This window comes from Podarcis pityusensis, assembly GCF_964106645.2.
Source record: "Podarcis pityusensis genome assembly, chromosome: 2".
Classification (NCBI taxonomy): domain Eukaryota; kingdom Metazoa; phylum Chordata; class Lepidosauria; order Squamata; family Lacertidae; genus Podarcis; species Podarcis pityusensis.
Window position 1 is genome coordinate 32,467,991 of NC_138029.1, and position 26,890 is coordinate 32,494,880.

At 40.6% G+C, this 26,890-nt stretch overlaps 1 protein-coding gene across 7 annotated transcripts in view; it reads right to left on the reverse strand.

The window, feature by feature from the left end:
• Nucleotides 1–2,669: 2,669 nt before the first annotated feature.
• The window catches only part of CSNK1D (casein kinase 1 delta), a 38,089-nt gene continuing 13,868 nt past the window's right edge, over nt 2,670–26,890 (reverse strand). Inside the window, exons 7-10 of one of the 7 annotated variants that reach the window (XM_080993946.1) lie at nt 24,098–24,269; nt 23,575–23,714; nt 15,288–15,355; nt 9,684–11,825 (exon numbers count right to left, since the gene is read on the reverse strand). In XM_080993946.1, coding sequence (XP_080850072.1) covers nt 15,323–15,355; nt 23,575–23,714; nt 24,098–24,269 — 345 coding nt within the window. In that variant the 3' untranslated portion in view covers nt 9,684–11,825; nt 15,288–15,322. Of the gene's footprint in view, nt 4,581–9,683; nt 11,826–15,287; nt 15,356–15,615; nt 18,505–20,674; nt 23,283–23,574; nt 23,715–24,097; nt 24,270–26,890 lie in introns of those variants that run through there. The other 6 variants (XM_080993945.1, XM_080993944.1, XM_080993942.1 and 3 more) reach the window with 6 other exon arrangements.

Genomic DNA, 26,890 nt, shown 5'->3' on the forward strand with positions numbered 1-26,890 from the left:
GTTTTGTTTTCATTGTCCTTTTTACTGGAAATATTATACATGTACCGAGAAGGACACTGCAGTCCGTCCCAGGAAACTCCACAACTGCTCTTCTCAAATGACATCTGGAGAAAAGTGATGTTTAGTTCTAGCAGGCCAAAAGAGCAATCCTTGTGTGCTCCCTGCTCAACTCAGCTTTAAGAACAGACCCTCATTTATAGAGGAAGCCCTTCCAAACACAGGTGATGGGTATTCATTTCTAGATGTGAGCCTCCAACATTTGCAGGTTCCAGATGATACTGGAGGAGGGGGAGCGTCCACACCTTGCGTGATCAGGCGCAAAAAAAGAGTTGCAAAAAGGTGCTAACCAAATGCATTTTCACTAAACACCGTACCACCTCCATTTTGAGGCATTCATGGGATTGTTGGTCATTACAGGATAGAATGGTTGAAAGGAAAAAGAGGAGGGCAAAGGAGGTAGGTTTGCCTCCTGGCACCCATATTCTTTGGAATTAAAACTCCAGTGGTGCAGCTTTCCTGTCTCTGTCCACATATTACTTCACAAGCTGCTGAGAGTCACAATCAGACAGCAAATGGCACCCTGTGGGGACAGAGGTGGGGTTGTTTGCAGAGGTGAGATGGGTTTCATTTGGAAGCACAGTGTTAGGGGAGGCGAAAGCAGTTTAACTCACAGCATCTCCTTACTTAAAAGAACCGCTAGGCTTGCTCCGGGATTCGCACTACCACTTAATGCATGTTAATCACAGTCATCTCACAATTAACATGGACTCTAACCTGCTCCTTCGTAAAGTATTTTAAAGATGGGCCGATGATTCTAAGGGCTTGCATACACAATTAGAGGCATTTGAGGTTCTTCCACAGGTGAGTGTTTTAGGGTTATTAGTTCTGAATGAAAAACCACATATGCGGATAGTTGATATAAGGAATTGAGGTTAGAATTTTGAGTTGTGCATCGATCCCATCCTATGGTTTACATAGGGGGTCACCAAGTGGCAGCCACAGGCAGAAACCTGGCCTTCAACATGAAGTGTCTGGCCAGCCTGTTACTATACTACACTACATTCATGCCCTACAAGCTCACTAGATGGGTAAGATGACATGATAGCAGACAGATATTGGCTTATTCCTCTGCTCTTGTACCATCCCTTACACCACGCGTATGTGGAAAATGTCAGGCTCTTAGTGGAAGGGAGATTGATGAAGGGAGACTGATGAGGATACGTGATAATCTTAGTGGGAAAAGGATGGTAAAACAATTCTGCCATGCACTCTGAGCCCAGAAATGAGGTCAAATCCATGCATGTATGTCCCAACTCACGGAGTTAGAAAATTGGTTGTCACTTGCTTACAAGATCACTAAATGATGACTGGGCACATTCTGCCACTTGTCAAAGATGATGGTTCTTTCCCTAAAAATGCAGTGAGATATTAGCCCTGTTCACTCATTCCATCTCAAGTGATTCCAAGTGTTTGAGTGAAGAGAGCAGGGACACAGTTGCTAGTACCCTCCCTACATTGTGATCCCAACAGCTTGTAGTTGTGTTGCTCTCTACACAGTCAAATGCAATTTCTGCAGCAGAGAAAGCAGGCTCCTCCCTAGGGAAATTCTGCTCAAACACGCAGAGGGATGCAGGGAGGGGCTGATGGGGACATGATGGAGGGGGTGAGGCCAACAAGTGCACTTCCTCCTCACATGCGTGTGGAGGAATGAATAGGAGCATTGCCAAGACACAAAGAAAGTAGTCAAAGACTTCTAATCTCTAACATAATGTTTAACCAAAGGGGGAATGTGCTGATTATTACTTTTGATAACATTACATTTAGCAGAAGCTTCTATTCTTCTGAATTTAGTAGTAGCAGCTGATGGCCAAACCTAGGCAAAAACGACTTCACAAAACTTAGGTCAACCTTGACCTGGAATGCATAGTATTTTGGGTGAAGATACCAAGATCTAAGTTAACCTACATTATGAGAAGGAATTGATCGTTCTGAGCACCAAAATGAGGTGTCAGGTTGATGCCCAGATGAAACGATTAAAAAATTGTAGGCTAAGACAGCTGTACCACATAAAACATTTGCAAGGGAGGGCATGTCAGCGTCTTTTTTGGGGGGGGACAGTCCAAAAAAGGGGCCAGGCCAAAGCTGGCTCCTCAACATAGCCAAAATTTCATTAATATGTTCCTGTTTTTGATAAGCATTGATCTAGTGAGAACTTCATACTGGGTATTGAATTAAAATGTATTTGATGGCAGGGGCCAGATGTTTGCCTGATAATTTTATTATTTTGTATTCTCCTAGACATGCATACATCAGCTATTTATTTGTAAACCCAGTACATTATTTGTACGGAACAGTCTCCTTGTCCTCAGCTGCAGATCCTTTGCAGAATTCTGGCTATGCCTTTTGTTTTAAGATGGTTAGGAAACATGTGTTCTGCTGCACTGACTCATGTAGAGCTTATTCAACACTATACATCTGCTTCTGGACTGTGCTGGGGGCAGGGGAGCAGAATCACATGCCCTCAGCAAATGCTGTACTCTTTATTATTAAACTGCAGTGGGGATTACACTTCCAGTCCTAGAAAGCAACATGTTGATTGTTGTGAAATAAAAAGGAAAGAACTAAATATTAACAACTTCCCTTCAAAAGCTATTTGTCAAGGAGTGAGTGGGGCTGCCATTTTGATAAAAATAGTAATAATAAACGACTCAGCTCAGTAACCCTCCGGATCGCGGCTTACATATTTAGAAGAGAAAAGGAGAAAGAGAGAAAGGAGATAAGAAATGGGAAGCTAGAGCCATAGGGAAGTGTTGCTTTCACCTCACAGGACTTGGCCAAACAGTAGTTTTAAACAGTCATAAATGCTGGGAGGAATGATGTTCCTTTGTCCAAGCTCCTACCAGGTGTCATTTTTTAAGGGACATAAATTTAACTAGCTTGTGAAGTGCAGGATTTCAGAAATCAGGGATACAAAGGAAAATCCTTTTACTGGGACAATTTGAGTCTTGGCTTTATACATTTCTTCTCAAGACAGAAAGCTGCTTACAATGCCTTTGTTCACAAAAAACAAGGAAAAAACCCCATCACCTTCTCATTGACTATGTATCTATGTATCTTTTTTTGGGGTGGGGGCAAAATCTCAAGAGAAGAAATGTACTATGCATAATGTACAATTAACAACATTTCCACGAGTTTCTATGCTAACTGCAAGGGATAAAAAGAACCCCCTACCTCTTGGTGCAGTTCTGTGAAGTAAAATTTGCAACACTGTTTTCTGTTCGGTACATGGCTATAACTTACACAGTGCCAGATGACGTTTGACTATTCTATATTTGATGGACTTTTCTGTTATTCCCTCCAGCTGTTTTCTATAAGGAATGTATGTAAACATGTATGTGTGAATGCAAATGTGCGCAAAAGGGTTGATGCAGGAGAACACGTCCGCAAATGAAAATGAGCTACAGCAGCTTACACACGTACCCTTTGATCCAGAGACTTGCATGTGCTCAAGAACACGCATAGCATCTCTTGAATGGACAAAGGTTCTGATTCTTTTCAAGGGATGCGGCACACGTATCAGAATATGCAGCCTAGGTCCGCAGTATGCCCTTCTAAGATGAATGGGGAAGATTGTGTGTGCAGGGGAAACTGTGGGTCCTTTGATACTCTCGCACACAGATCCCTGCATTCAGGTATCCGAACAGACAAAAGAACCAACTTGGGTTCTCTACTCCATAAAGCAAAAGTACCAAATTATTTTTTATTCTCTTTTTAAATACGTAGTATATAAAGATCTATATTTTTATCCGTTTGGAGGAGGCGTGAAAGCAGTTGAACCAAATAGGTTGAATGATGCAACAGACCTTTAAATAGTGACCAAGAGCCTTGTTTTTCCCCTGCCCCCTTCAACACACAATTGCTGAAGGCACACATCACCCTGGGGCATGAGATGAGGGTGTGTGAGCACAAGATGCTTGGAAACGATCCATTCTGGTGAGTCCCTTCTACGCTATTTTATCCAGAGTCTATGCAATTCTTTTCATACTTCAACAAAACTAGCCCCCTTCAACCGTTACCGTACGCTCAGAGGTTTGCCTTCTTCATTCTCAAAAGTGCAGCAGCTGCTGCTGCTGCTGCTGCAGCAGCTCAGTGGTGAGGGAGGGTTTCCAGGAGAACAAAGCTCTTGTGTGCTATGGGCAATGTTTTGTGCAGGATTTGTCTGTCTCAATTGTCGGCGTGTGCATGTGTGCGTGCAATATATGGCTGTGTACGACTGTGCTCGTGACAGGTTTGAAGCAAGTGAAGTCACTTTTGTCCCTGCTTTCATGTAAATGCACTTTAATGTAATACAATGTGGATGTCATGTCAATGTAATCTGGATTTATGCTTTTCTAGTGAACTGTTACAACCATAGTGAATAAAGCTATTTATTCTGTTGTCAAAATATTGTTGCATCAGGAATTATGGCTCTGAAAATTCATTCTTCTGCTATTTTTATTTTATTCTGAGGCATAGTCAACAGCCTAATTTTCTATCCAGCCTCAGCTCAGGCATCTATTTGTCGTGCTAGGTTTCCAAACCTGAAACATAAAAATAGATAATGCCTCTGAGAAGCAGATGGAAAATAATCATGTTCACACTTCTAGAATGAGGGAGAGAAGACTTCTAGATCAGAGGTTGGTGGGTCCAGACAGATATAAGCTAGGCTATTTTTCTTGAAATAACACACTGGGCTTGGAGGGGTGTTTTTTTTTTATTTCTGACTACTTTGGAAAAACATCTGACTTCTCCATCAGGTTGCTTTGTCACTTTTAATCTGCAGTTGTCTAGGTGATCTTTGCCTGCAATTCTAAGCTCTCCCCCACAAACTGAAGGCCAGAAATATACCGTATTTTTTTGCTCTAAAAGACTCACTTTTCCCCTCCTAAAAAGTAAGGGGAAATGTGTGTGCGTCTTATGGAGCGAATGCAGGCTGTGCAGCTATCCCAGAAGCCAGAACAGCAAGAGGAATTGCTGCTTTCACTGTGCAGCGATGCACTCTTGCTGTGCACTGTGCACTCTTGCTGTTCTGGCTTCTGAGATTCAGAATATTCTTTTTCTTGTTTTCCTCCTCCAAAAACTAGGTGCGTCTTGTGGTCTGGTGTGTCTTATAGAGCAAAAAATACGGTACTTCAAAAATTGGAAGTTCTAATTCTTGTGACCGACCTTAAGTAAGGATGTAGGTGGTTAGTGTTCTAACTGCTTGTCCTTTCACTTAATATATGGAGCATTGATATAAAAACAGGTCAAATGACCAAGTTAAGCCAATGACCCCAAGCTCCGCTTCCGTCCTATCTCACAAGGCACACTAATCTATCTTAAGTAGCAAAAGGAAGAGTTGTGTCATTTACTGAGACACAATATGGAAACCTACATGAGGAATAACATCGAAGTCAAAGAAGTCAAAGTTCACATGCACACCATACATCTAAAACACATTTAAAGCCCATGGTTTCCCTTAAATGATCCTGGAAACTGTAGTTTACCCTCACAGAGCTACAATTTCCAGCATCCTTAACAAACCACAGTTCCCAGTATTCTTTGGGGGCAACTGTATTTTAAATGTGTGGATGTAAACTTTGTTTTAAAATGGGAACATAGAGCTTTGAAAGCACTGGGTTCTGACTACTTAATACTACCCAGACCTTTAGGTTTCTGAGTTGTTAACCATTACCACTGAAACATAATCCTCACACTTCTGGAACCAAGCCTAAAAAAGGATGTACGCTGCTTTTTCTTGAACCAGTTCAGGTGCCAGGGATTTTATGCAGCTCCACAATTTGTGGGAAATGTGCCTGCTCCGTCGTATTTTCTACAGCAATACCAGTAGGATCAGGGTAACACTGGGCTTTAAATAAGGGTCTGCATAAATTTGCGGCCGCTGCTGTTTAAAGATGGGGCTACGCGCAACACTTTGCATGCTTAGCGCGCAGAACAGTGGGAGTTGCTGACTAGTGAGCAAAAGCTAAGTGTCAAAACCAGGGAAGACTAAGCATAAAGGCAGGGAATGTCGCCTTGATAATCCTAGCTCCATAAGGGCGCCATGTTACTTCTATTCCTGAAGCCAAATTTGAATAGGGTAATCTTTCATAAGCTGCCCTGAGAGCCTTTCAGGGCTATGAAGTGGGATAAACATTCTAAATGAAGATATGCTGCAATACGGGGCTGGGGGAGCAATCACACAAACTGTAGCAGATTCAGGATTAGGATCACCCTCAGGTGGTGGGGGTGGTGTTGAAATTGGGGGTTGAGGGGTTGGAGAAGAGACGGAAAGTTCTGGCTGGGGTTGCAGTGAAGGGAAATAATTGGTTTTAACACTTTTCCTCTGTTTAACTTCTCCCCTTCAGAAGCTTTTGCAAAGGAATTTAAATTAAGAAAACCAGATGTGGAAAAGGGTTAACCCCACTTCCGTAGTACAGTACCGCACCAGTCATTAAAAAGAAAAGAAAAGAGAGCAGATCCCAATATTATTCAAATACATATGTACTTTGCGTGAAAAGTCTAGAAACTAGTTTCTGCTATGGAACTAAAATCCTTAGGATTACTGATACACAAACTAGGTTAAATCTAGATTTCTTTGTTTTTGTTTATTTTGAGCAGCTCACCATATGGCAAAGTACTATTAGGACAAAATAACAGCCAGGCTTTACTGTAGGGTGGTTGAACACTGAATGAGTGTGAATTATATGGAGGGGCAGATGGCAACAGCTTCTGCACAACCCAAATTAGGAAAAAGCACACATATTAAACTGCAGGCAAAATTAACTTGGAACGCCAGTAACTCAAGGGCTTTTCTTAAAAAAAATTAAAAATGTTTTGAAGAAATGTTTTTGCTAAATGTTAAAACACCACAGACAAAATTGTTCTTTACTCTCATTAAGTACAGGTCACATAAATTCATATAGCAAGCCTTTATGTCCAGAAAGAGGCGGTTGTTTCATCTGGAGCCCACTTAATGGTTTTAGTCAAAATTCTGGCCCCCTTCACTTTGTTCTCATGAAGCTGCAGTGTGGGGCTGTGTCTCTGGTCCCATTCCTAACAGCACACCTCTGCTTGGCTCCCCATTCCTCTTGCCTGTAGCAGGGAGGCCTCTATGTTGAGACTTCCCTGGATACTGGAAGTCTTAACAGTGCTCCAGGACCCAGGGAAGCCAACACCTGTCCAGATCTTTCTGCATAGGCTTACTTGCTTCAGTTCTCCCCGTGCATGGCAGAGGGAGCCATGTATTAGGGTGGGGCCAGAGATAAAGCCCCCAAGCCCTTCTCTACCCAGGTTGCTTCCTTGTGAGACTAATACAGTAAGAGAGCTTCTCTGGATTTTAAGTTATTTGCTGGACAAAGCAACTCTAATCCTATAGCTATAGCTAGCCAGTATGAGAGAATTATGTAGCCAATGACAGGCCAACACTTCTTCTTTATGATGAATGAACAGAGGCACTAGCATCCCATCAGTGCTGACTACCATAAGTCTTGTGGAGGGAACACCAAGTAAGTGAAAGTAAGTAGGTCGGTGCCTGACAGTAGCGCTTCTCAAATTGGGCCATGAAAAGGCAATCCAAAAAGCACCCAAAATAAATTGCTTCCACACTTGTAAAAAGAAAACTTGTATCAGCCTTCTATTTAAGCACTCGCCTAGTAGCCACTAGCCAGGGGTGCAGAACTTATGGTCTTCCAGATGCAGTTGAACTATAACTCCCATCATCTTCGGCCACTGACCACGCCTGATATAGCTGTTGAGAGTTGTAGTTCAGCAACATCTGGGGAGCCTCAGGTTTCCCACTCCTGCCATGGGCAATCAGGAATTGCATGCAGGTGAGGGAGCAAGCTAGTTCAGGAGAGGTGGGGTGCTGACCTCTTTCTTCTTGGCAGAAAGCGGGCTGGGGGAAGAAAAGTCCCTGACTGCACCCTGACCTTTTATGGTTGTGTTTTGTATGTGGAACTCCCTGCCTCAAAAGCTTTGATTATAATTCTTTACACTGGTATTCTGCTTCCACTTGACAACTTTGCTTTCAACAAGCTCTCAATCCTGTTCCTAGATCAGCGTTAAGTACTTATTTACTGCCTGATATTTAAAATGGTTTCCCCCACATCCTTCTTTCAATACTGTTCAGTAGTTACTGTTTTGCATTTTATTATTTTAATGATGTAGAATATTGTTGGTTCTAATTCTGAGTCCTTGCTGTATTCTGTTGGCTGTTCTGAGTGCTGCTGCAAGGAGGGAAAACAGGAACAAAACTAATGCAGCAGGCTGTTGCAAGAGGGACAGAGAAGTTCTTATTCAATAACTCTTAAAAGTGCTGTAAAAGTGAGGCGTGCCTCCAGTTGGAGAGAAAATAAGGTTTGGAAAATACTGAAACAAGAGTTCACCTCTGCATGCATATCCAACTTCTACTGCCAGGTACATTGCTAGGTGAAGGACAAGCCCTTGTCTGTCTCACTTTTGGAACGACCAAATACAGCCTAACTGCAGCGCAACTGAAGACGGCAGTGTAAGTGATACATAACCATCCAAGGTATGAAGGTTTCACTGTTTGTTTTGCTTAGCCACTCCAGGATATAGTATTCTGCTGGGTAGTAGTATAGCGCAGCAATCTTTTAGATGAGTCAGGTCTCCCAAAGATTGACCTGCTACTTTTGGAATAATCCCACTGGAGGCTTAACAGCCATGTGACTTTTATTACAATCATGCTTATTCTACATGACTGTGTAATGTCTGGTTTTATTTCTGAGCTTCTACATTTCATGGTACAGTAAAGAGACTGTGACTGCCACTGGTGGTAGGAATCACTCCATTTTGTCAGGGTTTGATATTGATTAGTTTCCTAAGTTTACATCTCAGTCCTTACTTATTGACTCTTTTTGCTATATGAATGTTTCAGCATCCAATGCTGAAAAATGCATGGTACAGTGAGATAGACCCAGATCTTCCTTTCCATTTTTGCCTGCAGCAGTGGTTCCCAACTGGTGGTCCATAGACCCCACGGGTCCACATAACCCACCTAGGGGTCTGTGGCACCATCCACATAACAAAAACTACCATACAGGTATCAAAATTTTCAAAAGTAGGGGTCCACAGTACTTAGCTAATTGGGAACCACTGACTTATAGTGTATCTCACCCTTTGGTGATAAATCCACCCTGCTTTTTCCACTTCCAACTTTCCATTTCCTCCCAATAGAACTCCCAGAAGATTTTCACATCACCTCCCTCAAATTTCAGTGGCCACACCCCAGGTCAATTTCACACTCATCCCAGCAGAATGAACACTGCTGTCTTCACAACTATCTCATCTAGAAACCAATACTGTTCCCAGAGCACACAAGAGGAGGAGAAAGGGGAAAACCTTGCTAAACTATAAAAGCAGGCAAAACAAAAATCAACTCCACAAGAAAGCTCAGAAGTCAAAGCAGATGCCTGGCCTTAAAACCCAGGTGGGGAACCTATAACCCTACAGATGTTGATGGTATCCAATTTCCATCAGGTCCAGACCGCATGGCTGATAAGACTGAGAAGATGGGAGTTGTAGTCCAGCAACATCTGGAGGTTCCCCACCCCTGCCTTAAAATTTCTGGCAGTTGGCTTTGAATAAATATGTTGTTCTATAAGCAGAGAACCCATTAGATGTGCAAATAAAGGCAAAATAGATAGAAGTCCTTATGAATTTATTTACACAATTATTAAAGTACACAAATACAGTGGTAATACAAATGAGGTGTTCCGAGATAACTTGATACCAGTACACAGGTTTAGAGAGACATTCTAACTATATTTTCAGTAGGTGATGGTGGGATTTAACTATAATGGAAGGGCGCAGACTGCCCACAACCAAGTACAAGTCTAGAAATTTGCATCAGTCAACTTTTTAAGTATAGTACAGCAATTGAAGGTTCCAGATATATATAGAGAAGAAGAGGCTGCCTTTATAAGTCTCTAACATTACATCATTTGACCACAAGTATTTACAAAGAAAGCACACAGAAGTGTAGAACTGTACAAAATGGAAGTGCACATGCCTAAAGAACCAACATCCACAGTAACCAAGTGATACAGTTATGCAAAATTCTCCATGGACCAACATTTAAAAACATTCCCATTGCACTTCCCCAATTGTGGGTTGCATCAAATCAAGACTTTTAAAATACAAATAAGCACTTGGTTAATGTTCTAACATAGCTAAAGGAAAGCGACAAGATTGTTCATATCCACAAAACTAAAAAGGAACTGGCAAAGCTTTGAAACAATTTAAAAAATTGCAAATTAAGAGCAAAAGAAAACCATGGAGTTCTATTAGCCACCAAGTTTCCAAGGAAGCATGAATCTCACATTTGTTGATTAAAAAGTAGTAACACAACATATCTATGTATTGCATCTTCATTCCCAAGGTGGGACTGATGGTACTTTGAGTGGTATTTGGTATGATTCACATGCCTTCTACTTTCCCAGATTACAGTGGGATAAATATATTGCTCATGAAAACAAAGGTTCTTCCATATTTATAGCTGGCACACTCATTTGCTAAGGTAAGTGTTTTGGCCATTACTTATGTATATCATCAGCTGAAGGCCAGTTGTTCCAGACTTGCACACTTTAATATTAAAGAATTCAACAAGCTTGAATGTTCTCTTGGCATCTCGCAGCAGGAACATTTTGTTTATAGCTCGGAGCCTTGGCATAATGCAGCAAGCTCTAAGCACTTGTCGTTCTCCGCGTATTCAAGAGAAGCACACCTACTACAACGCTGCTCACACCGCAGTGACAGCATTCAGATTTTATTGGCATCTGTACCAAAAACCAAGCAGAAATCATGGATCCTGTCACTCACATGGAACCCTGCTCTATGAATACATTTTACATTCACTTAATAAAACCTTCCTGAACAGGTTATTTTAGAGCTTTGACTTTTGTTCTTCAGAGTCTATGAAGTGATCTTATCACCTCTACTGGGTTTGGCTACTTCTCTTTAAAATTATCTTCTGCTCTTTCTTGGACAGTACTAGAGACGAATAAACATTGGAATAAAAATATGTTTATGCTGCATGGTGACTGAACTTTAAAAAAAAACAAACCCTGGAAGAACAAGACAGCCAAAAGCAAAGATAATAAAAATGTATTAAAAAAAATATTGAGAATACTCCTCTGTAAAATGGGACCATACAAAAGTAAACAGTGTAAAATAAAAGCAGACTGTTCAAATTCATTTACACATTCCCTGCCTGACTTAAGTTTACAAGAAGTTTCAAGTCTTGTTTTTATTTTGTTTTAAACTTCAGGATTGTTCACATTTCTACACAGGTTCCAAATCAGACAAAAACGAGATTGATTTCTTTTTTTTTTACAGAGAGTTAAGCCAAGAATCTTAGCAAAATGAATACAAAACTTTCTTAAACCAAGTAAAAGATTTATAGTTACAGTAGAACAATAAAAAGGGGGGAAAGGCTGCCGCCTGTGGAGGGAGAACTGAAATGGCTATTAAATAACAGGCGGTTAATGCTGTAAACCGTCTCTTCCTTTTCCAGCTGTGTTGCTAGAGTTCACATAAGGTTATCAGGTTTCTGGCCAAAGCCTCTTGTAGTGGCAACTGCTGGATTCTGTCCATGTTCCTGCGAGTATCTTTAAGTAGCAAGGAGAGATCCAGTTGTATTATTTCTTCTGCTCTAGTTTGGGGTAGTTTTGCTAGTAAAAGCCATTGGTAACAGGAGATCAGCCATGCATTATCTGCCCCTCAATGGCAACATTTCACCGATGCACAGCAGACTGGAGAATACTGGTCGTCGCCAGAGCAGGAATCTATTGAAGCCAAGGAACAGGGTGTCAATATCAGCCCACACCTACTGAAACGGCATAAAAACTGATCCATTAAAGTCTTCTTGGCCAATACAACTGAGCAGATGCATTCACTTCAGAAGGATGAAATGAGTGTGCACAAATCTACGTCCTGACAGAATCGCCGTTACACCCAACAGGCGGCACCCATGAAGTGAATGGCATTTTCCTTTTGCGTAAAGGCTAAGGCAACAAAGGCACCTCATGAACAAGGAGAAATAGTATGAAGAACGAGGGAAGAAGCACATGCTGGCAAAAAAGACCGGATGACTTGGGTAAGCTCTTGAATCAGTAATGAAACCCAAATCAAGAGACAGGGTGATAAATGCAAGTGTTATATAAAAGAAACCCATCTTTTTAGCAGCAACACTGTATTGAATATGTTCTACAAGATCCTTTCCATAGCATATGCCAGTATTAAGCAAGGCCCCTGTGAACTCTGCAATCAGAAATTTGTGCCCAACCTGGCAGTGTAGATTGTCAATCACAACCAGAATGCTGAAAGTGATAAGGATTAAGTGAATTCTAGGATCTAGAAGTCATTGTCAGTCTAGTCATTGTCAGTCTTAGTTTGTGGAGGCTTCAGCACACTGCATACCTGAACAAAGAAGGAACAATTTCTAAAGAATTGCGCCAACACTTTGATCAGCCATTGAGGTACCTACAAATTCTCTGAAAGTCCTCTGGCTTTTTGGTTCAAAATGAAAACTGAAGTTTCCTTTCACAAGAATAGGAATGAAATTTGCCTCAGTCTCTTCCCTTCAAATATACGTGTGTTGGATGGGAAACCACTGTTCGCCTTTTTAAAAAAACAAACAAACAAACAATTAAGCACTCTGCAAGTTATGGGGACGGTGCAAAAGGAAGTCCCTTCCTTTACAACCACAAAATAAAATTTCAGTGGCAAAGGAATAAAAACTCTAACCTAAGTGGATTTGGAAAACAGCTTGCACAAATCTGATGGTGAGAAGAACAGTTTCAAAGGATCCATCCATACTTCATTCAAGCCTTGTGGAAGCAATCCTAAATTCAATATTACAGCAGCCAAAATTAAGCTACTCAGCTCTGTGTAATGTTTGGACTGACAACAAATAGCCTGTTTACATAGTTTTGACCCTTGGAAGAATTGGGACTATTCTTTTGATGCACAGTTCATAGGGACCTGTTATTAAGTCAAACTGCAGCAGCGGTGATGTTTTGACATGCAACAAGAGGTTAATCATTACAGACAAAGACCTTGATAGTGGACTGGATTCTACAGTTCTTCACTCAGAGGAAATTTTTACCCACTTTAGTTGCTAAAATGTTGATCTTTGCTGCCTGACCCATTTCAATTCCCTGCCGCCACCGCCACCACCACCGCCACCACCACCATGTGAAGTGGGGTAAGCTAGCTGAAAAATTCCCACAGAGTACAAAGTACAGGCACTCTAAATCTCTGCTGTGGTCCTGCCTTTGTTTTAACACACTCTCAAGACAAGCAGAAGCATCCCGTTAGGAGGACCCAGTGTGAACTCTTCATTCAAGGTGGTTCAGAAGAGAATCCTCTCACTCAGTCGAAATTATGAACAGCTGGATTATCCAGATGATCTGACCCATGTGGATAATCAGTTTGCTAATGTAATTAACAAAGTAAAGGGCTATGGAATCAAACGAACACAAAAGCAGCAGGGAGAAGAGAAATAAGGTAGTGAGAGATTAGTGTAATGTGGAGTTATAACAATGGCGGGGAGAGGGAGAGAGCCCAGTAATAGGATCTAAGCAACAAGAATTCAGTCTGACCGAAAAGCAAAAGGAACAGCCTCTACAGGTTGGCAACAAGCTACAGATTGTCTACACGCACACACTTCATTTTGCTCTGCTGAAGCTCCTATCGTCAAGACAAAAAGATCAATCAATGGATAAGCTTTAGAACTGCTGCTCTCACAGGCATCCATTCATTTTCTATCCATGCAATCATTTAGAAGTCTCCTGTAAAGAGTCTAGAGGCACAGTTTCATCTTCATTGTCAGTTTGAAAATGTTTTTTTAATCTTTGGCTGCTTGTGGGAAAGGGACGAGAGTAAAAGGATGCACTAATGCTCTGTTCTAATCATACTTAAATTAGGCAATTAAAAGACAATATTAGCCTAACTTTTCACAGTACTGGATACTGGTGTGTGATTGAGTTTTATTGCTCTATCCAGTTTTAAGTTATTTTAAGGTTTATAGCTGTGAAAATGTTTGATCCGATTTCTGCTAAGATACAAGGAGTCTGTGAGTGATAAGAAACCTTTCATTTATATCCTCCTCAGGGAAATGGACTTGCTGAAAGTGTTGGAAGGCATGTTATTTGAAGTTCTAGTTCTGCAACAACACTTCTTGCAGGCTCTCAACTATTTAAAAAAGACTCACATGTTTTGTTGCAATAGGGTACTGTAATTGCTCAGGAATGCAGGTCTTATATAAGACACAACACTCAATTCTAACTTTTACTAGCAAACATGTAATAATCTTGTGATTAGCAGAACTAAGCCCCCCTTCAGATGTGGCATTTCTCCTATACTTGGTACAATTCCAAATTGGTTAAGATTCAATGGCCTGGTTCGTAAATCATGGCAAGCCAAAGACAGTAAGCTTATGGAGACTATGCAAATTTGAGGATTCCCAGAGAGCAGCTAGCAGCTGCTCATCTCCTCCCAAATGTAGGGGTTGTGTACCCCTACATCAGATTTTTTAAATTATTGTCTGTTTGGTTGTACGCCACTTTGGGTTGCCCTGGACAAGATAAAGTGACTAATGAATTTAATAAATAAAAATTAATAAAATGCTAAGCCAAAGTTTGGCTGAGCATGTCACCCAAGCTCAGGTTGGTCGACAAGTTCTTCTTCGCTAACCATGAGTTGTACGGGCTTTTCTTGGCCAAAGTTCATGGTTATAGTAAGGAGAGGGCTTAAGCACAAGTCCAGGTTTAGATAATGCACTAAGCTAAAACTTAGCTTAGAAGCAGAAGCCTGCATATTTGAGTAGTCCTGGTAAGTCACTGCTTAGTTTACAGACATACACACCAGGCTAGTGAATTAGCAGAAAAACAGAAGGCTAAACAAGGCATGTACTCTGTCCTTTACTGGGAGATGATTTCCAAGCGAGAAAAAAATGCCACATGAAGGACCTTAAGTATTCCAGTACCACACTGTAGGTTACCCTGCAAATATACCATCTGGTCTATCGACAGTTATGGAGCAATTCTAGTGAAGTACTACAATTTTTCAAGGGGGGGGGGGAGAAATAGTTTTAATTAATTTGAAGTATACCTACTACTAAGGTTATCTGCAAGGTAGAAGGAAATAAAGTGCTGAAAGACGTGAAAAGCCACCCAATTTGATGTCCCCACAGGAGTGAATCCAAACCCACCCGCCAAGCTGGTGCCTCGTGAGAATGGACTCACCCAGTGCTGCTTTCCAACGAGAAGGAGACGAGCAGCTACTTGCCATGGTGTTCGAAAGGAATGCTATTCTGAGGTGGGGGGAAAAGACAGCCATTTGTAACAATTCCACTGCCCAATATATAATTCCCAACTATGATTCTAACTGGAGCTGCTCTGAATTTGGAATGGTTCTTGATTCAGAGGCCTCGCAGACATTGATTCTTCAGCGATTTGAAAGCCCCTACAAAGCTGACAACTTCCTGACTTTAAGGTATGTGTTTTCAACAACTAGTGGTTTAAAGAAAGGCTGCTTCAGCAGCAGGTGGCAACCAACAGTTTTTGGAGGTGCTTTTTGTTCCAGTAACTCTCAGCTCAAAAGCATCACCATCATGTTAACTGTTTATCGCCAGCACTGGCCACTGATTCAAAAAACATTTTCCTGTGTCACAGCGACTACTCTGCACAGTACTACAAAACTCTTTGCAATGGAAGAGAACCCTCATCTCATTAGCACTAAAGTGTGTACCAACTCAATCTGAAGCCTTCTGGCTGTGATCCACAAACAAGCATATGGGCACAACTTTGAGAGTTAAAGCAGCCAGCCTTTTACACTCTCTCCATGACAGCACACAACTTAGATCTTGCAGGCTTACTAACCTTACAGATTCACCACATCTGTGTGTGTAACACTGGCAATTCAAAAGAATCTCATATTCTCAGGGAAACAGGTTTGATGTACAACACATTTCTAAAGCTAATAAATGCCAAGTTTTCCATTCAATCTGGTCAAGCAGAGTTAGTAGGGATCACAGCTTCCTGATTCAAGTCTATTCCCCCCAGTGGTTCTCAATGCCCCCTTTCCTTTACACACGGAGCAATTAACACATGTTCACGCTTATACACACACCAACACTTAACAGCTGGAGGTGGAGCTTATCTATGTAAAAAAGAAAGGAGGGGGAGAGAAAGGCCCTCTTACTTTGGGGGCAATCACTGCAACATCAGAAGAAACATTCAGTTTAAGCCTTAAATGCCCTCTACCCATCTCCAAGTACGTAAAGCTAAATTCAGCAAAACTGCAGCAAAGGTTTTTGTTGCAGTCTAAGCCATCTAGAAGTGAGAGGGTCAACTGTTTATTCATAGAAGGCACATCAGCACTTCCCATCCTTCAGAAGATGGCCAAGCTTGAAAGCCATCACATTCTTCCAAAATGAGTTTGTAAAAGGCACAATGCCATTCAGGTAGCAAAAAGGAAATCTGTGTACATGATAATCAAGAACGTGACCAATTTTGTTTTCTAACCAGTGCAAGCCCCTGCATCTTTCCCATGGTAATGGAAAAGGACAACCAGAATTCCCAAAAGAACAGAACCTCTGAACATGTTTGGGAAAACTTGTGTTTGAAACAATAAGAGAGAAAGATTAGAACACACCTGATGAATCAAATGTTACATCATTTAATTAAAGGCCCGCTTTTACAGAAGAATGTGAAGTAAAAGGAATGGCTAAGGGAAGACATCCAAACACCACTACCTATATAGCAGCACTACATGTACATAATGAGCAAATAAAGTTCATTGATTAAGAAAAAGCAATACTGAGGATATGGATCAATTCACAGAACTGTCAGCTGAAATTCCCTTAGGAGCAAGGGGCCATTAGGCCACGTGCACTACCACCACATGTGCTATGATATGCTATGGCATGCAGATTTACAGTTGCAACTGTTCCGTCTATGGTGGTGTGCATACAGTTGCATGCACAAATATAGAATCATATCATGAGTATGATGGGGACTGTCCCTGCAGCTTCACTACACACAAAACTGATGGCTAGCAATTCATTAAAACAGACTTTAGGCCAAGAGTGAGAATCTAATTTCATGCAGGAGGGGAGAAAAGATAGACTGGTGGTTGGGAAGCCAAAAGAGATGAAGCAATGGAGAGGGTAGAGAAGCCCTTGGTAAGCAATTCGTTCAGACCACTAGCCAAAGAGGGAAAATTGTCGAGAAGGGGCAAAGAGAAGAGAAGCTGAAATGGAGAGCCATGGAGGAGAGGAAGCCATCTAAAGCTATCAGTTCAAACCTTTGGCAATAGTGATCTGTCCTTCTCCAGCCAGCCTGCTAATGTGGGAGAAAAGTGGGTGGCCTGTTCACTTTTGGCTTTGGCCTTGTCCACTGCCATCATGTTGCCCACCTCCAGATTAATCAGAAGGGAATGTGGCCCGTTATTCAACAACAAAAGGGAATACGGCCCACCCCTGCACATTAGATACAGACCTATGAATCCAAGTATGTGTCAAGACTATTCTCGAGTGATCCAGAGGGAGCAGTCCTCTTTTTGTATTTTCTCAAAAGGCAGAGCCACTGTAGTCCATTTTTTGTTGAAGTGATAAACTTGTGTGTGGGTTGTACCTCTTCAGATCACGAATGGGGGCTTACATTAACAAAATACTCCTTCATACAAGAGATTCACTTCATATGTAGAAGTAGGTCAGGGAAAAGGCTAGAACCCTTCCACCAAACATCTAGTTTTCCATGTGGAAAGATTTGAGAGGTATGTGTACTGAGGAACTTTTGGTCATCAGTGACCCCACCAGTCATCTGGAGGTATGCATATGATTGAGGTGGGGTTTTCTTGCCATATGTCTGACAGAATGCCAACCATTTTCAGATTTAGACATACCTTTTGTATTTTGTGAATATTGTGTATCCAATATTCTCCTCCCAACCACTATGATTTTGAAGGTGGAAAAACTGATTGCACTTCTGCATTGCAGCCTGGCTTTCCTTCTATTCATCCTCTAGGGAAGGCTTTTGCCCACCCTACTTTATGACTCTCTAACTTTAGCAACCCAGCATGAACCACAACATTAGTCTTTAGTGGCTCTCCATTTGATCTCTTATATGGCCACTAAGTATGGAATCGTGTCACTTGGCCCACAACCACCTACCATACCAACTGGAAGGAATTTTTGGCAGAGGCCAAAGCATGAATCTGGTCAATGTAGAGGACCTAGAAGTTTAGCAGTTTTATTTAATACTGTACAGTAGAATTCAAACATTTGAGAAGAAAATTGTCCCTCTTAAATCACTTCTCTGATCATTATTAACTCTTCTTTCTTCGCCATCTTCTGCCTTTTGTCTCATTTGCTCTCTTTCTGCCTTTCTTTCTCTGCAGCAACTTCAAATTCTCAGCTCCCCGCAGGCTCCACACACAACCCATCCCCTGGTGTACCTGCTAGAGTGGTCACCAAGGAAATAGTTAAAGATATCATTATTGGGATTTAATGCTGACAGATGAAATATTACTGGGGTGCCAAATAAGAATTCACATAATTTAATCATGTTTGAGATGCTTTGGAGCTGTGGAAGAGGCTATCGTGCTTGGATTGTAACTATGAAAAATTACAATATATATATATATATCTGACTGCTCTCATGGCAACATAAGCATAGTAAGTAGGTTGTATTATACCTACTGCAAGAATTGTGATTTGTTAGGAAAGCAGGGTCTTCATGACCAAGGGAAACTCTCTGAAAGTGGTAGCAAAGACATTTAGCCAAAGAAATTAGTACTAAAGTGGAAATCTTCAAAGGAAAGAAGACAGCAAGACCTTTAATCTTTCAGTGTGTCAGCACACAGAGATTTGCAGAAAAGGACGACACACATTTGTATACTGTAGTTCTGTTAAGGGACTAGCCAACCTGTGTTTTGTTGCTGCTAAACCTCTACACCACAATGCTGAACTCCCCGCCCCTACAGGCTACCATGCACAGCACTATAGTATAGCATGGGGAAAGCAGTTCAAGCCAGTAACCAGGAAGGATGCATAGGCAGACAACTGATGTAAAATTACTGGTGGAGAGCCAGAAGCATAGCCAGTTTTCTGCTGATAGATGTTACAGTGGCAAAGGAAGTGTGGGCTGGTACCATTTGCTACTTAGCAGGGGCTACTCTCACTCACCTCAGGAAAGTGGAAAATTTCAAAAGCACAGCCAATTTCATTGAAGAAACAACTGCACTACACTCCGTACATTTTCATTTCCAAACTCAAAAGCCTCAAGTTTGGCTAGAAGGATATTTTTGAAACAGTATTTAAAAGCTATTGTGATAGGCCAATCTCTTTTCGTTCAGGAAGTGCTGGATTCCATACTCTTAATCTTCATTCTCTTTTGCAAGAGTCTGAATAGAAAAAGTAGGTCACAGAAATTTCATACATTTGTGACTTAGCAAAGAGGGTCATTTGTAATTGCATCAAGTACGCAGTGTAATGCTCCACTGCATTATGATCACCATTTTGTGAAGCACCTTGCTCAGTTTTTGAAAAAAATAGTTGCACATTACAGATTATTCAAACAATTTCTTATGAAATACGTGCCCTTTGCTAGGAAGAATGAGGTACATGCGAGAAGGCTCATATACCAAGATACTTCATTTTGTAGCAGACAAGGATCATATCATGGAACATCAGTGCCATCAGACTAATCATCCTCCGAAGTTTTTACAGTCAGTGGAAGTTAACATGATCTACTACAATAAATTGGGAGTGGATCCTTTTTGGCTTGAATTCCACTGTTTAACCCACAACTACTTCTTACATATATGGAGAAGTAGCACCCCGTTGTCCAGTTAAGTACAAGGAAGGGCAAAGGCAGCAAAGCAGCTGGAGAGGGCTACAGCTAGTAGAAGGAAATTTACCTTCATCAGTTTGGAATTTATCTACTTGGATTTTCACTTTCGGGATTCTCAACATTTAATGAGCCAGGTTTCCAAGATATTTATATTTACAAGATGAACCAACTGTAGTTTTAGTCTTGTTTGGCTCATAACCTATCAGGTGTTTTTGGAATGAGGTCCTGAGAACAGTATGAGCAGTCGTCTCATCCTGAAATACTGCGAATATGTTTAAAGTATGTTTCTGAACCAGTTGTTAAGCTTTTAAATAAACTATTTTACTTTAAACAAGTAAACAAAAAAAAGTAATCAAACTGCACTAAATTCATGAGCTGCTAGAACGATTACACACTCATGAATGATTTGAAGGGGGTGGAGGGTCGGTCTATTGACACATTTTTTGTAATTGGTCCTAGGATCTTTGCTGGAGCGGTACAGAAATATTTTAAACTACTTTTTACTCACTTAACACAGCCAAGGCAAACTTCACAGTTCCACACCCATTTTTTATAAGGTAGTCATTTCAGATGAAAATGACCAATTATATGTGCAATGCAAACCATCATCACAAACAAGAGAGCTAGGAAAGAGACACACTGATCTAGACAAGACTTATTGGACGTTTACTGCCTTCTAAGTTCAATGATCAAAACCAACAAGATTTGCAGATATTAGATGCAATTCATTCTGCTTTTCAATGGCCCTGATGTAAAGGAAAGCAGGCAACTACACCTCAGAGTCTAAAAGTGCTTTATTCCAGGTCATTTAAGTTGTTAAAATACGCACTTTCTTCCTCTTCCTTCGAGGTCTGCTGGAGCTTGGCTTTACAGATGGAAGATAAAAGAGATAGTCTCAAAACTCCAAAAGGTTTATTTTTTCTTCTTCAAAATTATCAAGTCTGCAATACACCCACAGGACACACTCATTTAAATCCTAGAGAGAAACATCTTCCCCAGCTCCATCCCAGCATGCAATGTCAGGATCTTAGAGTAGGGATCAAGGAGATCTTATCCACTGTGAATCTGGCCAGTGTATATTGAATGAAGGGGGAAATATGCTTTATACACCTCTTATTCATGTCCTGGAGTAGACATTTGTTGGATATTAACAAGAGGAAAAAGAGATTCAGAGACTTGTTCAAAAAGCTGCCATCTGTTTTGCCTAAGACTGGAGATAGCATTCAAATCAAGCAAAAGTATGGCATTAAGAATGTATTTATAATCAATATGACAAAGAATGCCTATTAGGTACAGACTCTGGGCTTCCAGAAAATCTTACTTGTGTTGTTTAAGGACTGGATCTTAGATTTTGAAGCCTCAGTATATAGTATAATAAACTTTAATCACTTTATTGCAAACACTAGTGATGGGTGACAAAATTTGTGCTCCTATGGAGTTGAAACTTGAAATTCCATATTATTCTACATTAAAGACTGTCTTCCCAAAAGGTTTTTGCTCTTTGTATCAGATACTATTTAGCATTTGAGGAATTGTGATGGTTCTGAACTAGAGTCAAACTACATACCTTTAGCAGTAACTACTGGTCATAGACAAAAGTTTATGATGGTTTTGATATAACAACAGCAAAAAAACCAGAAGTTTTGTTTACTTTTGTGAAGTAAACAAAGAACAATTCTATGCATCTTTACTCAAAAACCAAGTCCCAATGTGGTCAATGGAACTCACTATAGCCATGATGTAAAACAATCAATCTCTCTTTTTTCTTACTGCAACAGTTAATCCAAACTAACCATAATCAACACATTTCCTCCTTTATACTTTTTATGAAAAAAGTTTTAACCCTCAATTATCTTTCCAACAAACAGGCACCACTGGTTTGAGAGTTTTCTATTTTTAAAGCTACTAAAAGCTCCTGTGTCATCTGCTGCCTTTGTCTAACATTTGTGACTGTTTGAGTTTTGATGCTTGGTGCTCTAAACACCAACTGCAACATCCACATTTATGTCCTGTTCAGCTTTTGAACCTTTTGCTCCTTTAGCATTTCTTCAACTGACACAAAGTCAAAGATCAATTTGCCAATGCCTTCAAATGGCTCTTCTCCTGATCCGGCCTTCCCAAAATTTTAGTGTGTTCTCTGGTTCTCACACATACACCCTTCTCTTAGAATCAAACCTGAACAATATCACTGTTCAGAAATTCACAACTGGTTTTTTAGCTACTATTTTGGAATGAGAAAGCCTAGAGTCCCCTGCTGTGGCTTTCATGACACAAAGCTTCATTTTGTAAAGTACTGTAGGACTTGCATGAAATCCAAGCCTTTTTTGGTTGTGTGTCACACATATTGTGAGGGAATCTACAATGGAATAAGAAACTGGAATGTTTCAAGCTGCAAATGTTAGTGAATATCCTCTCTTCAGGCACCAAATATTTTCCTTCTGTTTGGAAACAAACAAAAAAATGACCAACAAAATGGAGTCAATTGTCATTCCACTGCACAACCATGCAGGATATGCATTTATCTTCCAAAAATACTCTTCCTTTTATACAACATTAATTTACACTTACAGCCTGTTATGTGAGCTGTGCTGTAATTCAACTGAAATATTCTGAACATACGCCACAGGTTATTAAAATAAACCAGTAATGGATGCTGTAGGCAAAACGTTACAATCTGCAATTAGCTGTCCCATGGTCAAGAAGGTTGCTTACTGCAGTCAGGTACAGACTCATTCACAACAACTAGTCTAGTTTAGCTCCATACTTTCAACAAGGATGCATGCCCAGGGCTAATTTGGAAATCATTTTTTACTTCTAGCTTTAGTAAATTCTACAAGAAAAGAAAATCAAAGTAGTATGAATAGTACCATCACCTAACAAAGTAATACAAAGAATGCAAGACAGATCATTCCTCTTTCAATCTCGTATTTCACAGGCATAACAATTTCAGTGCTACAGTAGCTTTAAGCACACTCCTCTTATACTGGATACGATTACAGATGGTCACTTATACCAGACAGAAGCTGGTAGCTATTTTCCATAAATGGCAATTTATTTGAAAATACAGCTCAAGCCATGTCAAAATTGCCAAATGGGTGCAACTTTGCAACTAGACACTACAGAACAAAGGACTGATGACTAAGGCTACAATTTACATTGCCCATGTGTAATATTGGACAAATTGAGTCTGTACTAAGGATAAAAGGAGAGCACTTATTGATCCTTCTTCGGCATGAAATGTAACAAGTAATAGCTTTGATTCATTTGCACAAGGCTTCTGAGATCTGCAGTGGTTAGAAGAAAACATGACATTTAAGTCAGTTGATGATTCACATAGTATAGTAAAAGTCACTGATATTTCCATGGCTGTTAAAAGTCTGTATCCTGCAAATACACAAATATCCAAAAAGGCATTAAACAAGGGAGGTACCCAGCCCTCAATTTTAATAACCTATACAACACCCTCCTTCACACTTAAACTTCAAGGTCAGAAAGCTAAGTACTTCACAAGTAGCGGTTCTTCAGCTAATTCAGATCAACTAAGAGAATGGCATGTCTAAACATAATTGTGAGACGATCTATCCTACTCAAAGAGTATTTTTACTCTGATCTTGTCAAAGGACATTACTGAGCTCCTAGTCTTTTCCCCATAAAAAAAATCAGAACTGTTTTGTACCTGTGAGGTTGACATGCGTGAGGTATCTTGTCGGCCTGTTAAATCAGACGAGGAGATATTGACAGGGGCCCCACGATGCAATCGCATACTCACTTTCCGTTCTCTCTCCATTCCAGACACTGGCCGAGGAGATGTGTTTGCTGACCAAAATAAAAAGTAAAACTTAATTTTGTGCCTGTATTTACTAGACAAAATAAACTATTGCAATAAAGGGAAGCCGACAGAGGCATCACTTTATAAGCACCTTCATAATGTCAGAACTATTAAACCCACAAGGCAATCAGTCCCCTTTGAAGCCTAACTAGGGAGAGGCTTGTAAGTCAAGAAATTAATGTTATAAAATACTGTTCTTAAATGTTGAGGGTAGGATTCAAAGATAAGCATGCCAAAACGGGCTAGAATAAGAAGAATTTCCTACCCCCCGGCCCCCTAAAAGCCTTGAGGTGTTGAATGGAGTAAGCTGTGGCGCAAGAGGAAGTGATTAACTAGAAGGCAGCCCACCTCAAGGCATTCTTTGGCTTACCTGTATGTGAAGTTGGGGTAAGAGGGGTTGGTGGAGCTACATCTTGTGTCCCCCTCAGCCTGCCAGAGGCAGTGGAAGGTAAGCCACGAACTGCAGGATTTCGTGTGTGTCTCAGTCTTTCTTCTCTCTCTCTTCGTTCACGCTCAGCATCTTCGACTGCACGGCTTGCACCCTGCAAGAACATGTAATTTGGCATTATACCAACATTTGGAATCAATTAGTTAAAAACCTGTATTCAGTGTTGAGAGTAGTTGCAGTGTCAACGCTACACTGCTGAGCTTATCTGGACCACTGAAAGACAGTCAGAAGGAAAAGCAGACCCTGGGTCCAAATCAGACACAGACTCAGAAGGTAGCAGGTTATTCTCTCAGCCCCGTACCTATTTTTAAAAAGGGAAATGAATGGTGATCACAATATTTTTTTACTTTTTAACAGGATTTAGTTTTTTATATATAAAAAATACTTATTTGCCACAATTTCATAAAATATTACCTACTAAGAGCAGACATGGAACAAATCCATGATGCCAGAGGATGTGGAACTTGCAATTGCTAACAAGATACAAAGAAAACACCTGGGTACCTATAGTATTTGGCCAAAATAGCTCAAAGTTGGAAAATACATTTGTTCAAAGCTGCTGCACAACACTTTTATGACTACACTAAAAACAAAAGAACAGTGGTAGCATCGGACAATATTTTTAAAGAAAGGCAGTCCTGACGTCTTTCTTCTTCTACAGCAGCAAAGAATAAGGGGATTTATGTTGATGATTCTTGGAAATCAGTCACAAATATTCAGCCTGGTAGCTACCCAAAGTAGAGAGGAGAAATAGCAGATGCTGGTTTACTTGGCAGATACCTCCAGTATTGGAAGTGCATGCATCTGAATATCAGGTGCTGGGGAGAGTGCTGTTGTGCTTAAAGTTGGTTACCGTGAGAAAATTACACTTCTTATATTCTTGGCTTTGTCAGCTGGAAGAAAGTATTTTAGCTCCACTGAATCCAATGCTATCCTCGATGTACTGCACAATCTCCATATATACAAAATGCTTAACAATTTGCTTGATCAAACAAACAAACACCGTACTACAGAGAACACTATCCATGTTGCATTCTTATTCGCAAAAAGTGTGAAGCAAAGCAACAATTTCCCTGAAACCCATGTGTTGTAGTTCTGAAGTCACTGTTAAATAAAACAACAAAACCAAGTGTGGAATGAACACCAGCAAGTTATCACCTAACACGTTTTGCCTTTTCCTGATGTCTGCATAATATTTACTAATGTTACAATAGAATTAGAGAGGGAAATGCAACAGCTGAAACAGAAAGTGTGAAACTGGACTGGAAATCAATGGTTCAGAAACAAAATGGATTATGGGAGACTTCATAACACTGGTCGTAAGCAGCTAACAAATTATTCTGAAGGCCAGTTTAGGGTGCTTTGCTGCCACATTTAAAGCCCCAAGGGACCTGGAGGCCAAATACCTGAAGGAACACTTCCTTCTCTATCAGCCTACCAGGTCATTAACATCTGTAGCGGAGGTCGCATTTGTGCTTCCATCACCAAGTGAAGGTTAGGTGGTTGTGGTGCATAAGACCTTCTTGGTGGTGGCTCCTCACCTATGGGATGACTTCCTCCCTGCTGACACACATATTGCACCAATATTATCTGCTGGGTCGACAAGTGAAGACACAGCTCTTTGCCCAGGCTTTTGAGAGGGGGTTAGGCACACTTTTGGAAACTGCAAAAAGGCAGGCAGAATAGGGAATTCTTAACAGAATAAAGTAATTACCTGATGATGAACTATCTCACTGAAAAGATACCCCTATGATCTATGGTGTGAATGATGTACAAAATATTTCTTCATTATCATGAAGAAATGTGACTGCACATGAGTATAACAGATCAATATAGACCAGCTTTGGTTCCAAGAACTGGTGTACAAGTCACACCACATGGCCTTCTAGCAAGGCTTCTGCCTCAGAGTGGATTTTCAGGGATCAAAATGCCTTGGCAAACCTAAAATGTACTGAACTGATCCAAAGGCAGTTTTTTCCCCCTTTTGGTCTGTAATGTAACCATGCTCCAGACGGAACAGAATGGTGTGACATCAACTTGTATCACATTTGCAGAAGAAAGAATGACTAACACTGAGATACAGATATTCAATAGACAGAGTCTATTAGGGAAGGACGAAAGATGGATGCAACTCACAAAGAATGGTATATTGAATCTCAGGAGTATGAAATGCATATGCCAATTATTGTGCAACATCTCATACACACTGAGTTCTTTATATTTAAAAAACATAGTTAATTTTATTTTAATCATATATGTGTGTGTAAATCAGAAACCATGGAGAGATTCACCTTACTTTATTCAAGTACCTGAGAGAGTGGTCTCTGACCCCATGAGAGTCAGAGAGTCCTCTGCCGATACGTAGACTTCAAAAGATTTTTATGCATAGTCACGTGAAGTACAGGGTTCACTTCCTTAAAATTAAATGGAAGGTACAAGCAAAAGTTTCAACATGTTTCAAATTTTTCTAAAAGAAACTGTTTACCCTGCGTAGCAATACTTCCCTGTTCTAGGCAGCTTGTGGTTACATGTGAAAGCAAAACATTGCAAATGCTTGTTCTAGTAGCTAAGCGGTGAGCTTTACCATTTTTTCTGTATGCTGCTTCTCAACCAGGTCAGAGTCCATCCTGTTTTAATCCTAAATCCCCAACCAAACTTATTGATTTCTCTAACAATGAATGCACCTACACATAGATATACAGACCCAACATCCAA